The sequence below is a fragment of the Melospiza georgiana genome, chromosome 2 (genome assembly GCF_028018845.1).
Source record: "Melospiza georgiana isolate bMelGeo1 chromosome 2, bMelGeo1.pri, whole genome shotgun sequence".
In the NCBI taxonomy this organism is placed as follows: Eukaryota; Metazoa; Chordata; class Aves; order Passeriformes; family Passerellidae; genus Melospiza; species Melospiza georgiana.
This window is the reverse complement of record NC_080431.1, coordinates 92,305,111-92,320,857: the sequence shown is the minus strand read 5'-3', so window position 1 is coordinate 92,320,857 and position 15,747 is coordinate 92,305,111. Positions and strand designations below refer to the sequence as shown.

General features: G+C 39.7%; 1 protein-coding gene across 1 annotated transcript in view; it reads right to left on the bottom strand.

Moving 5' to 3' along the window:
• GUCA1C (guanylate cyclase activator 1C) overlaps positions 1–1,954 on the bottom strand; it is a 37,920-nt gene extending 35,966 nt beyond the window's left edge. The window contains exon 1 of the mRNA XM_058018434.1: positions 1,751–1,954. Coding sequence (XP_057874417.1) covers positions 1,751–1,954 — 204 coding nt within the window. The remainder of the gene's footprint in view (positions 1–1,750) is intronic.
• Between the last annotated feature and the right edge of the window lie 13,793 nt (positions 1,955–15,747).

The window sequence follows — 15,747 nt, the reverse complement described above, 5'->3', positions numbered from 1 at the left end:
AGCTGCCAAATTTTATGAAAACATTGGGAAATGATTAACTGAAATGCCTACTCTTTGAAATTTGCTGGAAATATACCAATTGATTAAAAAATTCTGGGGATATCAGAGAAAGGGATGAGAGATTGATTGGTAGCAGGAGTCTAACTGATCTCTATATAACCTGAGAAGTTTAAGGCATACATCTCAATATTCCTCAGATGACTTGAGCAAACTGCTCCATGGGTAATAAGCTAGTTGTAGTGGGAGAAAGGCATGTAGGAACTTCTAAAATATCAACACCACCAAAAAGATGTTCCCCCATAAAATAAAACGCCAAAATCCCCAACACCCAAAGTTCCCCACACTTTTCAAGATCACTGAAGTGTCAAGGGGTTTTTGCAGTGCAAAAATGCTTAAACATTAATGCTTAAACAAACTGGAAATGCTCAAACAACCTAAACTGGAAAAGCTCTTAGGTGAGCTCAGACACCGTCCATGTGTGCTGTCCAGAAACGTTAGCATTCATAAAGCTTTTCTGGAAAACTTAAGGCATCAAAATTTTAATTTTTTTAATTCAAAAGGGCACAGCAAATTAACAATTTCTGCCAGTCAGGAAAACTGGAAGTTTGCTCATCATCTGTAATTAGCGCATTTGTTGAGGTAGGTGATACTACTTAATCAAATTTCAGTATGTTTAACCATCTGGTAATTGGCAGTGGGAAGACCCTTCATTTTATAGGAAGAGTCCTTGAGGATTATGGAAGAAAGAATTACATAATTCCAAAAAAGCAAGCTGAATTGCGAGTGGAGATGTGTATGGACACACAAGAAAACCGTGTAATAGAGGCACTGTTGCATGTAAAAACACACAAGGTACCTTATACTCTCAGCATTTTCTGAAACAAGTATAATTAATTACGTAATTCTGTATCTCTGAACTCATTGAGATAAAAAATGTGGGTAGAGAACATTAATGCTTTATTTTTTTTAAATATTTTTTATACCAAGATGGGGCGGTATGTTCTATTAGCTGAAAGCTTAGTTTGTATTATTGACAATTCAGCCTAAACCTAATTTCTGTGACTCCTTCAGGGATTACAGATGACTCTTCACTCCTTTTGTCACATTTGGTAGAAAGTGTTACTGTGGCTTAAGGGGAAAATAACTCTGGGTGAGTCTCGTGGCCAGGAGGAACCTGTATGAAGGCTGCCATGGAATAACATAAGACATCTAACAGCTGCTGGACAGATCCTTAGCAGGACCTAGGATGTCAAGCATTAAAACTGGGATGATGGATCAAAACTAAACAGATGTGCCTTTGGAAAAGGGGGATTGACTGATACCGAATTAGGCCACAGAAGGTGTTCAGAATGAATCCCGCGACAGAAGGAATCTTGTTGTGTCTGTGTTGCATAAACTGAAAACATTAATACCTATGGATCCAGCTGAACACTCACTGCCTTAGAAAGATTTTTCAAGCAGCTATATAAATAAAAAATTCAATTATTAATGCACACTGAAAATAACTATAAAAATCTGGTTTTCAAAGATGAGAAACCATTAGCATGTATTAGAATGACTGTATGAAACTCAAATTGGCTAAATGCACTGGGAACAAAGCATTCAACATTGTCTGCCAGCCATTCTTGGTTATCTGCTTGGAGTTTTCTATTGAATTGCTTCCATTACCTCTGAGCAGGGAGTGTGCAGCTCCCTGAGACACAAATGATACAGCCACAATAAAGCCCAGAAGTCAAAAATGAATTCTTACCTTATTCATGTCAAATGTGTGAAATACTTGTTCAACATAGTTGTTAGCTTCAGGAGTAAGTCCATGTAGATCTAGGACATGTTTAAATTCATGCAGGCAAAGCTGTCCAGATGGGCATTCCTTCATAAACTTTGTGTACCAGTGATGAATTTCCATAGCATTTATGTCATCTGCTGATCCAGCAGCACCCATTGCATCAAACATACCAGGTAATCTTTTTCAGTATTAATTCATCCAAATGTTGATTCTTCCTTCCCAACAATGATAATTCAAACACCAACTCTGCCTTTGAGAGCTACTTTAAACCTCTTACAGATCACTACCAAGATAGACTAAGTAAATATAGCACCCTAGAAAGATTACTGGCACCCGGTTTTAGTACCCTGTGGTTTTAGCAGCTAATTAGAGTCTTTGTGCACAGTCAGTCTGCAGAGCCTCAGATGAACTGATTATACCAGTTCTCATCTTGTACTGGCATCTGTGGTGCTAAAGGTGTTTAAACTGGATGAATATTGAAAAAGCAACATGCTGGAACTTTGAGGGTAGTTTCTAAAGCTTCATTTTTACAATTTATAAAGTTTTAACAAATACTTAGAACCATTTTAATACTTGTATGCATTTTGTGAAGCTGCCTTGGAGCTTGTATACATTTTGTGCAGCTGACTTTTCACTTTTATTATTTCTGTATATATGGTGATCCAAATCTTACCTTACAGGTCAAAACTGCAACACAATTTGACTTGGATAACCTGAAAAAACTAAAAGTAGCTGTACACTAAGCACAAGAAGCTTGTTGTCTTTAGACAGCAGTTTTACTAGAAGCTGAGTCTCCTGTGAGCCAATGTTGTCTTGAAAATTGCTTCCCCACTGCCATTGCTCTTTCAGTCCCATCCTTTCCCTTCCCTTAGGCCAGCACAAGAGTTTGTGGTTGCACTTGGGGACAAGTTTTAGAACAGATCCATGGAAAAGCTTGCAATAAGATTGAATACCAATAAATATAGTTAGCTTTAGAAAACATTCCCTACATTTTTGCATTGCCTGGTGTCACAATAGTGGGTTTTACAAGAGAACAGAAAAAGTGAAGGTGGAAAAGGGTGGCCAGCAGTATGGGGGGTGCAGGACTGCTGCTTCTGCTGCTTCAAAATTGTTTGTGGAAACCTGTAGTGTCATAACGGCTGTGCTGTATTGCAGTACATAGCAATGTACACGTTTACAGCATTTAAGCCCTACAGCAGATACTATGGCATACAGTAGTTTTAAACTAAACTGGTGGAACGTAAAAATACAGCTGTTACACCTAAGGCTGCTGCCCAGGTGGTGGTCTCACCAGCGGCCCTGCAGTGATGTCTCACCTGAGTACTGAGCACACTCGAGCAGCTTTGCTCTGGAGAGCAGGGCACAGTCCCATGGCCCTCAAGCGCTGTGCAGCTGCATGAGATCAATCTTCCTCTGGCCAAGGCTCCTGCCTGCTCAGCTGCAAAAGCAGCGTCACCAGTCAGGAGAGACAAATTTGGTCTCAAGACAGCGAAGGAGCTGAATGCTACTGTTGGACATATCCTGAGTGCTGGTTTTCAGGTGCCAGGAGTGATGAGCATTGTGGAGGTGCCTCCATGGGGTGTGCACTGGTGGCAGAGCCAGCTGGGCAGGCTGCCTCTGATACATAAGGAATAGGGCCACGGCATGCAGGTTCGTGTGGTCCTCCAGTATTTTTAGGCAAATAAAGAGCTGTGATGTTCTACTCATATAAGATCAGAACTGCAAAATATTTTTCAGAAACAGGTACCAGCCTTCAGTGTAAAAGGGCAACAAGCTGGGCTGTTGCTGGAACAGACTTTCAGCACAAATTTGCTCCTACTTTGCATAAGCCAGAGTCTGCAGCTAGTCAGGGCAATGCTGCTGAGGAGGGAGAAAAAAGTGCACATGGATGCCTGGAAGACTTCAACAGAGACATATACTGTAGTTATTATTAAAATGTGATTTTTTTTCCTAATCTCTGCTCATTCCTTGCATCACTTTTAATAGTCTCCCCAGAGCAAAAATAGCTGCCCACTAACATCCTGTCAGTTATAAGATCAAGACCTTCAATACTGAGAAGCAGCAGGGATTTTCTTTATGAAATACTGAATAAAACCGGAATCTGAAACACGTGAAGTGGTATTTAGAAATATGTCACTTCAAAATATCCCTAGCAGGCAAAGAATGCCATATTATAACAATAATCTAAATTAATAATCTAAATATTAATACTTTATAATCTAAATAACAAAGAACAGCAAGTAAAACAAAGGTAGCTTAAAACAGCAATCTTCAGTCTTTTATTGTTTTTCATAAAATTTAAATTTTCAATAGTTAGGAATTGGAAATGCCAAAACAGAATTTCCCAAGTATATTTCTACCAAATTTCTTGTTCAATGAAAAAGGAAGTTTTAAACCACTCAAATGTTACTTGATATTCTTTTGCCCTGCTCCCCTGCCCTCCTGAAATAACAGCAGTGTTCAAAGGAAAAAAAAAATCAAAGCTTTGAACCACAGGTTTCAGAAGCCATAGACAATTATTTTGTACATATTCATTTTCAAACTTTCTTCTGAAAAAAGCAACAGCATAAATGGGAATATTAAAAAATAAGCTATCTCAGTCCTTGAAAATGTGCAAAAAATATTTCCTTCAGATGGCATGGAAGACTCTCTGAACTCTGTTGTTACTGACCTTCTGGATGACAAGGTAAAAATGTCAGAAAAATCTACATTTTATTTAAAAAACTCTTTATGATAATCATCAAGATATATTAAATTATCTATTTGATGAATCTGAAAAAACCCATCAAATTTTAATGTGGAATGTTTGAAAAAATAAGCATATGAACAAGTGTTACATGCTTATCAGCAAAGCTCATTATTTAAAATAATTAAAAGAAAACATGAGAAGACTTCAAGAAGCAGTGCAATGAACCAGACTAAAATGGAAACATGGAAGCCAGAATTAGGTGCAAGTAGGAGAAGAAGCTGCTTTTCAAGGAGTTCTTGGCCATGTTCCTGCTAGAATAGCTTTACTGAGGGATTATAGTGATGAAGTGCACACAGATTAGAAGGGCTATGCTGGCAACACTGTTCTTTTTAGCCATTTAATATCCTCACTTTCACTCTGAGGAAAAGTTACTTCTCTATTTAAAGCCCAATTTTCTCAGACCTATTGCGTGTCCACATCCATGTTAGCTGGGGAGTACCATGTGTACTACCCTCCACCAAAAGCCCAGAAGTGGAACGAGGGAGAATGTAGAGGTAGGGAATCTCTTTGTAGATCTGCAAGCAATGCAATACAAAAGGGAGGAAAGGCAGATGGAAAAGAAAAGCAACACCTATCAAAGGGCTGAATGCAAGGCACTTCAAGAAAGAATGGAAAAAATATATATTAAATTCTGACAGAAATGTGAGGCCTGAAAAGAAAAAACTGAACTTATGATTACAGTAAAAAACAAAATTTAGTTCCAATTACTTAAATCCAGTATCAATGGTTACACACATGGAAAACCATTGCCTATTGAGCAGCGTCTCTTTCAAATAGGCATGTGCTCATTTGCCTCTGAATATGATTGTCAAGAACCACCTGGAAATGTCACCTGGAACCTCCTAGCCCTGTTCCAGACGGCACTTAGACCTTCATATGTGATGATGGGGACTCAAGGCTACTAACACAGGTTGTGAAGTAAAAAGCCGTAAGGGTGTGATAGGCTGTATCTAGGAAATTTCAAGTTTCTATGAACGATGCTATAAAATATAGGGGAAAGTTAAATGAAGCATTTGACACTTAAGAATTGCAGATGATGAGAACAACAATATCAGTACACAGAAATCCAGGTCTATTATAGGGAGAAGCTTCAAGAGACTAAACTCTGACCCCAGCTTTTCCCCAAAGCAAAATTCACACTAAGTCTCTCTCATTGCTATATATTAGCACCATCAGTCTCTGCAAGCCACAGGAATAAAACATTTGGACTTAAAGATATATAGGAAGGATACATATGTAGGAAGACAGCACCATTTAAAAGTTTTATCTGATCCCCTTACTACAATGACAGGCAATGATCTCATCTGTAGACATAAAACCCACAGGTCCCTGAAATGAAAATCTTGTTTTCCTTTAACCTCAAGGCAGCCTTTCTGGAATTCTTTCAAACATTCCTGCAAAACAATTTGAGAAAGAATTCGATTTCTTAAAAAAAAAAAAAAAAGAAAAAAAAAAGAAAGAAGAATGTTAGTGCAATTATAATTTAGAACTGATTAGCACAAGGTGGTATGGGGGCTAAAAGTAAATACAAGTTTAAAAAACCCAGCTAATTTCAGGCAGGAAAAGCCCATTTAACTCATTTGTTGAATCTCTTCATTGAATGAGTGGCCATAGGCTGCTGGAAGCAGAGAGGGTGACTGAGGGGTGCCTTTCCCCTTGGCATGTCTCCGGGCTTTTGCCAGAGACAGGAGAGCAGACACAGGAGAGCTGACCTGAGTATCTTAGACCTGTCTAGGGAAGTGTGGCTATTTTTGTACCAGACATGACCCAGAGAGTGTTTAATTGGCTTACCTTTATCCAGCTGGTGGTCAGACTGACTGACTGACTAAAGATCAATCATTTTGGAAAAATTATGGTGTTCTGAAATATGTCTTAGATGGGTATCTGGGTACAATCCAGGCAAACCTGCATTGTACCCAGGTTTATTTGTAAATAAACAGGTTTATTTGCAAATTGCATATTTACCATAAAAGCATTAATGTAAATTATATTTTCTCTGCAGCTTCTCTTTGCATCTTCCTATAATTTTTTCACACAGGTTTAATGCTTCTTTATTAGGACATTTTCTGATTTAATTTGCTTGTAAGCTTCATAGTGTGCTTGTATGTGAAAATACACAAGTCTGAATACACAATAATAAAGCTGTATGCCTTGTTATTGTTTCAGGTCCTGTATGTATTTTCTTACATGACAAAACTACTTATGCAGAAAACTGTCTGCTATCAAAGTCATGAAGCATAAAGGGACAGCAAGGTTCTACGGATATCAACTAGTAAGAGAACAAATTGTTGTGATAGCCTACTCTGAGATGACTAGATGGCAATTAAACTTCAATTCTTCCTCTTCTCTTTTTATAATTAATAATAATTTCTTGTGGTTCTCAAACTTCATCAGATGCCTTTTAAAATTGGTTTTGTAAGTTGGTTCTGAATTGTTGTTAAGGTTACTTAAGTAATATTCTAATGCTACTAAAACCCTTTACAAAGTATTAAGGTGACAGCATAATCTTTCTGGGACTCTTACACAACACACACCACTCTGTATTAAAAAAAAAAAAAAGAAAAGAAAAAAAAAAGGCAACCATCCCCTTTCCTCTACCTAAGTAGAAAAAAAGAGAGAGGATACCAAAACTTTTCTTCTTCAGAAGGAAATAAATATCTTAAAATTCACCAAAAGGAATTAATGAAACAATTTAACAAATAATATTTGGTAAGTGATTATACAAACTCAATTTGAAGAACATATATAACATGCCTGCACCACCTTTAAATGAATTCTGACATTTAATACATTACAATTTGACTTAATAGCAATTTGCATATAATCTGTCAGTCCCTCCCTGGGATAGAGTCTGGGATTATCTAAGTGGCAAATTAGTGCAAGGTGAAGAGGCAGAGGAATTCATGGCACACAAAGCACCAGATTCTCTCATAAACCTCATGGACTCAGTGAGAAACACGAGCATGTTCAAATCCAGCGCAGCGGGAGATGCCTCCCTATGAAAAACCCAGAGATGGATATCTGTGTGCATCTGTGCTTATAATCAAACATGCTACTAACTCTGGAAGCCCAGAATCAGCCACATTTTGCTTCTTTTGTTAAATAACAAGAAATATTTGAAAATTAAACGTAATTCAATGTAATTTACCCTTTGAAGAGACTTCAGTAATTCTGCCATCTTTCCCCTCAGACTATTAAGTTTTCCTTGAAAAGCTATGTTGGCAGTTCACAGCTTTGCTGCAGTTTGCAAGCAGAGTCTGCTTTGTGGATGTGGTGATGGATAGAATTTTTCTCTTTCATTTTTAAACAGCATGAGATCTTTTAAATCTAAACAGAGCATTTTGTTTTATATCTGGAATATAGGCAACCCAAAAGTCCCTTTAAAATATATGTCTAGTGAGAACTACTGAGAACTCCTACAAATATTCTTCAGCATGTAGAGAATGACAAGCAGGTAACTCAGCATGGTTAACAATCCCCAACAGAGCACATGCAAGGAGTGGCCTGTAAGGTCCTTCCGTGGTTCATGCATGCTCAGCAGCAACTGATGTAGAATGGACTTGTGTGATTCCAGTAACTTATTTTGCACCATACCCAAAACATTTTGCCAGCCATGATGCCAATTTTTTACATTAGTGAGTTCAGATTGAAAGAACCTGGTAACTTTTGTTAGTCCTGTATTTTTCTGTCAGAAGGATCCTGAAGAGTTGAGAGCGAAGTATAATAATGGGATAGGACAAAGAAAACAAAAAGGAAAATAATATATTTTTATCTTACTATTAGCATTTGATATTACATCCTGAGAGGAAATGCACAAAAAATAAAATCAGCATGGCATTTAATTTAAAAAAAGAGATGCATGAAGGTCTGTCAATCTTTTATAGCTTATGTTCCTCAAGAGGAATTTCATCACTACTGTGCTATGCAGCTCTGACTGTGCTCTGAAGTTGTCTCATGCTGCCACAGCAATCTCAAGGTAGTTCCTGGCTGCTGGAATTCTTGACAAGCTTTAAGATATGAAAAAATACCAGCAGGCACAACATTTATTCGAGTGTTCTTTTAACTGAGTATTGACAAAGAGTATTGCTTTGTGTTTTAGTCTGAGAAACTGATAAAAACACACATTAGAGAATTTTCACTGAGAAGCTGGGCTCCATGAGTAAGAAGGCACAACTCCAGTGTATTCAGAGGAGGACTGCATGTGCCTAATGTGCTTAATCAGCACGTGCAATTAAAATAAAGGCAAGGAAATCTGTTAGCGTTTAGAATGCAAAGACCATTGTTTCCAGACATTTTTGCTGATCTATTACAGACTTATTTTTTTCATTTTTAAAGTGTTTTTATCATCATGGAACAGGTAATAATATCAGCATTCACTATTAAGAGCAAATCACTTGAACTCTTAAGCTGTGAAAAATTTGGCTCAAACTTGCAATCACAATTTGAAAAGAAACTAAGGGGCGGGGAGAAAACCAGATTGGGGTTCTGAAGCTGTCTGAAAGTTTAATTTCATGGAAAGAAATGTACTTTTTAACTTAAGAAGTGGGCATTTCATATTCTGTTTATGAAACTAGGTAGGTTCCCCTCAACTGTTAAACTAAGACCCTTTAACAGACCCTTTAATAGACCCTTTAGTTTTTCTTCTATCACAGTTCTTAAAAACCACCATGTTGATATGATTTGTCTAAAACAGAAGATACACCTCTTAGAGCAATTCCTCTCAGTGTGAAGAGTTATTGAAAATTAGTCCTTGCTTTGCATTAATGAGTTTGAAACCGATTTTCCAGGCTGTTAGCAAAGAAATTAATGTATTCACCCTCCTCCCAAATAAGAAAAAAAAAAATCACAAAAACCAGTTAAGTGAAATAAATTCTGTCTTCACTACTCTTTTGCTAGTTTTGACTGCCAAAGTATTTTGCAACAATAACTGAAAGCTAAAGCCATGCTCAGGTTTTCTGAATTAGGCTTGACCTGTTTGTCTACTTCACATAATTTAAGAAACCTCCCTGAAGTATTAAACATAGTTTTGTTAATAAATTCAAGACTACAAATAAAATCATACTCTTTTTCTTGGAAAGAGCATCCACAAAGCATTGTAACATCCATTCAGTAGCATGTCTCTGAAGAATTTTTTTTTACCTGGACATAGCATGATTTTAATTGTTTGGGAGGAACATTATTTAGAAAGAAAAATAATTAGCATTTACATTCACAAGGTATTATGTGTGTATAAAAGGAATAAAAAAAAATTGTAAAGAAGAAACAACTGAACTAATAGAGGGAGAACAGTAATTAGATTCAGGAGGGTTTAGAAACCCTAGCTGAGCAAATTAACTCTTTATCATCAGCAGGTGAATAACGATAGTTGATTTGTCCTCTTATGCCTTAACGATGACCTTGGAGTAGTCAAAAACAGTGAGTCTGCAGTACTGGAATAAAGGTCTCTGAAAAAAAATTCCTGGGTTCTTGATGGGGAAGCAGTTCAAACTTTGCATGCAAATATCTGATCTTTACTTTTCACCTTAAAGGTATTTGAAAGCTTTTAATTCTAAATTGAATTAGCAGTTTGCAGAAGTTGCAGGAAAGCGATTTATTAATGGGAACAGAGTGAGCTGCAGCTTCTCTGAATGGTGTTGCAGTGCTGTCTTCCGAGATCATTGTCCATCTGCACAGTTGAATAAACAACTGGGTGGCAATTTGTCCACAGAGGCAAAACATGACAACTAAGAACATGTAACTTGGAGTGGTAAAAATAATCCAGCTGAGTAGCTGTATGTAGCCAGAGTGACTCCTCAAGTGCAACAATTTATGCTGTGATTGTGGTGGGCTGTCTGTGGCCAGATGACAGATGCCACCCAACTGCTCTCACTCCACCTACTCAGCAGGACAGGGGAGAAAAGAAAATGAAAAAGCTCAAGGGTCAAGTTAAAGAGAGGGAGTTTGCTTACCAATTACTCTCATGAGGAAAACAGACCCGACTTGGAAAAAATTTAGTTTCTGCTCCATTAAAATAAAGTACCAAACAGAGAAAGACAAAACCTTCCCCAAAGTCCCTCTTTTTGACATGCTCAACTTCACTCTCTCCTTCCTGACGCCTCTACTCCTTCCTTCCAAGTAGTGCAGGGAATGGGGACTGTGGTAAGTCCTTAACAGCTCCTCTTTGCCTTTCCTTCCTCTGCATTCTTTTCCTTTCCTGCAGGGTGGCTCCTTCCCACGGGCTACAGCTCTTCAGGATCAACCTGTTCCAGAATGGGTTTTCCATGGACCATGGCTCCTTCAGGGCATGTCCACCTGCCACCATGCGGTCCTTTCCATGGGCTGCAGTGTGGATGCCTGCAGGAAGAATCTCTGCTTGGACCCCTAGAACATCTTTTCCTCTTCTGACTTTGGTGTCTTCAGGACTGTTTTTCACACCTTCCCCTCTCTCCTCACTCCCTGTGCAGCATTTGGCCCTTTCTCACATGGCACTGCCCTTGTGGCTGCAGGGTTCAGCTGTGCCTTGTGGTCAGCCCACAAGGAATGAGCTGCAACAGGCTATGCTCAGCAAGGGGCATCCCCAGCCCTCCTCACCAAGGCCACTCTGCACCCTGTACATTGCCTCAGCCACAATGTCAGTGCAGCTGAGGATGGGGACAAAAGCAGACCCTGTCTGCATGAAAAGACAGGAGAAACCACTTGCTTCCCTTACAGAACTCACTGGAAAAATTGTGACAATGCCACAGTCAGGGTCACCATGGTTTCCCATGAAAGATGAGCTCTGCATTCTCAGTGAATACAATCAAGTAGCTGTTGGTTCCCAGACTGTAAACATATATGTAAGATCCTCTCCAGGTGTACAGGAAAACTGTTCTGTTAACAGTTCTCTCTCTCTATGTTTGGAAAAAACCAACAGCAGATCTCTGAAAAGTTCAATGACAATAAAAGCAAATACACATCAACGATGACAATTTCCAAAGCACCAAGGCCAGGAAAGCCATGTCATGGTCACTCAGTCAGAGCATCTTACTAAGAACTTTGTAATGCAGCTATGCTCTCATACAGTGGAGGGAAACAAACTGTGCAACAAATGAAACCAATGCTTTTATATTCCACAAGGCTTCAACTTCTTTTAACTTGGTCAGGGCTTTTAAGGAAAAAGATTAAAATCATGCATACAAAGACTTCAGTGCACACCATTCCACCAGAAGATGTAGCAGAAAATGTTCTTAATGGGCAGTTTCTAATTTAGTACACTTTTAAGTAGCTGAAAACTTCTCAATTTTATGATAATTAATTCTGGGTTTTTTTTCAACCAGCTGTATAAAGTGAAACCAAACCATCTGGGCACTATAGTGTATAATTTGCTGTGATTAAAATTAAAGAAATGGACAGCAGGCCAAATCTTTTTGCTATGCCATGTGTCTTCACACTGGATCTGTACTATCTGACACCATCAATGTGTCTTCCACACAGTGCCGATAGTGGAGAAAGCTTTTTTACTTTAATTTTACTTCAATGATGGAAAGAGTCCATGTTTTAAAAAACAATCCCTTTATTTCAGATAAGAAGCTGCAGCACAGAAAGAGATTTGAGCTGCAGTAAAACCATGCTGGTGCCAGAGTGTGCGCAGATCTGACATGTGACTTAGTCACTTGTCATCTTGGGGACGAGGTCCCCTCCCACAGCTCTGTCTCCATCTTTGGAGAGCTGCCTTCTGCTGCGGGGCTGCAGCAGCTCCCACTGGACATTTTAGGGTGTATTTACGCAAGGCTCTGCTTGCAGAGTAGTTGTGAATTCAGCAAGGAGAGCAGGAGTAACAGCAGAGAAAAGGGGTGAAGGAGGAACTTCCTTCAGACAGAATACTCATGTTGGCTAATCTGCATTGCCTAATAACTCTGATTGCATTACTGAATGCCTTAAGAGGGATGCAAAGCAGTCAATGATGTCATTTCAATAAATGAGGTGCAACCAAAATGACAAATAGAGGCTAAACACACCTAGAAACAGTACTGCAAGCTTGTGTGAGACCTTGCCTTACACACTGAATTATTATGCCACTGCACTCCGAGAGCAGGGGAAACCAGCTTCGTGCAAACTTAGTGTTACCTGCAACGAGTCTGACACTGGTAGCACTTCAGATGCTTTTGCTTCTGGCCTAAAGGTTGTTGTTTCTTCCCACAGAATTGTGTTGAAAGGCTTGGTTTAATGCATTTTCCCCTATTGGCAGAAAAGTCACCTTAGGGAACCACTGCTGTTTCTGGCAATTTTATTGGGCATCTTCTCAGTTTCAGGCACTTAATAATGATAAGGCTGCTGTATCATGCTTGTAACACACATTTGAAGAATCTGCTTAATGCATGACAGAGAATCTGACAGTTCAATTGCAGCGCGCTCTCACTTTTCTACAAACTGCATTTACTGAATAACAAAACACAGCAGTTTTTCCTCTGTCAAAATTACTAAAATGTTTTTGAGTGACTTCAACATTTTTTCTAATTAAGAAACTGTTTTTCTTCCTCAGAAAATAACTTAAGAGTCATTATATTAACAATCTTAATGAAATAGCTGGCCACAGCAGCTATATTCACTGGAACAGAAATGTGACTATTTTACTGATTACTACATTTAAAACTTCTTCATGTCTCCACTTTTTTATTTCACAAGCTGATAATCTTTAAATAAGAAGTTAGTATACTGCTCCTTTTTTTCAAAGAGTAAATGGGCTGAATATATCTAAAACTCTTACTGCTTCTGTCCTCAGAACCTAACTTAACACTTGGCTTTTTACTACAGACCAGACCGTCTTATGAGAAAAATCTGCCAAGTGAGTCAATTTGGTACTTATGCCTATGTAAAACACGTAGCGCATCACAAGCCAAATTAAAAATGCAGTAAAAACTGAAAGAGAGTGACAAAGACAATTTAGATAGCACTGCTGCCACAATGCACCCATTTTAAATTGTAAGTGCAATGTTTCAAAGCTATACTCTCAAATCCTCATTCCTCCACCAAATCTGGTAGAAATGCAACATATGCCAAAAACTTACATATTAAATTTACACAATTTCCCGAGCGCTGAGTTCAGCACTAAACCAAATATTTCATCCCTCATTCAAGGACAAACTACTTGTAGCTTATTCAACTCACTGTCCAGAAAAAGGAACAGTCTTTTGTCCCTTAAACACCAGTCCTGAATACCCACAGGAGGGATGACTATTACTGGCTTCACAGACATACGTAAGAGGCAGTAAGAGATGAAAATCCTCACTTCACCCTGCTAAATCCACCATTACACTATAGAGATAGTGACAGGAGAAGTGCCAAATACCTGCCACTTTCATCCTGCTGAAGCGCTGAAACAGGGATTAGAGTTATATAATGTTGTAAAATAGGAATTCAGCGTGCGAAGGGAGGAATCTCTCAGTTCCCTTCCTTATTAAAATCACTGCTCACACAGATGAACAGCACTGCTCCTATACAAACAAACAACAGCCAAGCCCTCAAAACTAACTCTGACCCAAGCATAGCATTACAAAATCAGAGAGCGATCACAGAGTGCCTGAGAATTTCTGGTTAGAGTAAAATTGGAGGGCACATGTCCTAGACTGGTCAAAACTTGGTCAGAGGTTTAGTATGTTCTGGGTATTTTTCACAGTGCTCATATTTGCCCACAAGGCCCTCAAACAGACTGGAAAATTATTAAAAACAATCTCTACACAGGGTGAGCACAGCAGGATTTCTAAAACATTTGCGTAGGCAAGCTTGTCTTGGATGAGAGACTGGCATTCCCAGTGTTCTCCAAGACATGCACAAGGAGGACCCCAACATCCCATGAATGCTGTCATGGCACCAGCTTCTGTATGGTGCAGACTTCTTCAGTACACTAAATAAGCAAAGAGAAGAAGAACTTGAAGTTAGATGCAGCAGTTTGGCTGTAGAGAATCGCCCAGGCTAGCCGGCCAGCAACCGCTGGCAGCACTAGCCCCACAGCCGGGCTTCGGGGCAGCGCCTCAGGCGAACACCCAGCGCTATGGCGGATGCAGACGAGGCCCAAAGCAGGCTGCAGAAGACAGGAATAAAAGAACACTCTCCCTTTGGGGCAAGTCCAGGCTTTACTGGGGATCCCAGGAAGGCAGCAAGTGAAGACAGAGACAGCGGTTACATGAACTTATAAAGGGTAGGGAGTACAGGGGCGGAACCAGGTCAGGAGCGAATGGGAATCCAGGGGGATGTGGGATACATAGGATTGACATACGGAAAAGACTAATGAAAACAACTCGAGGGTGGGGCCCCGGCCGCTGAACCAATCGCTCCGAGCTCCAGACAGAAGCTTCTGGAGAAAAAGGCGGTGGCAGGGAGTGACTGGCAGGGCACCGGGGTGGGGTAGAAGGAGGAATACACCGGGGTACCGGGGAAATCGGGGAGGGGTTTAAAATGGATACAATGGTTGTGATAACAACTGGGGTGACTGGCAGTGACTGGGAGGGGAGGGAGAACCAGGGCAGAACCATTTTAACACAGAGGGGGAATGGAACAAACCAACACAACACAACAGTTAGAGGTTCTCTTCCTCAGCAGCTCTTATGGCTTCTTAGCTGTTGACACGCTACAGCTACCACAGTTGGTGTCAAATAAAATTTGAAATCAGGGAGATCATGCCATCCTTATTTTTGAGTCAGGGCTCTGGATTTGGGTGGAACCTCCATTGGGCTGAGAATACTCTTCCCAGGGCTCTGTGTTGGGGAACTGTGGTTTTCTCCGACCCTGCAGCACAATCCTAAAGCACACTTGGTCCAGAAAGCAGGGAGCAAGGGATGACTATCCCAGCCACTTCAGCCAGGCAGAACAAAATTAGGCATAACAACCAAGTGAAAGCAAAGAGCTGACAGAAAACTTGCTAAGTTCAAGTAGGTTTGAGCCATTCCAAACGATGGTGGTACTAATACTTCTCTGGAAGAGAAAGGGTTGGAAGAGTTTGGAAGAAGTGGGGTGAAAATAGCTCAGGTATTAAATGTTTGCTTGTGTTTTGGGAACAAGAGTATATATTCCTTGGAAAAGCATGGAATCCTTGACAGCCTAGCTGTGCAGAGTAGAGTGTAAAACACACAGTGCAAGCTGGATAAATGTAGATTAAATAATTCGTTTTGCTCAAAGGAGTTCAGTATCAGTCAGGGATGAGCAGAAGTCATCCTTCAACGTATTCTTTCATCCAGCAGGAGACAGGTGCTTTTCT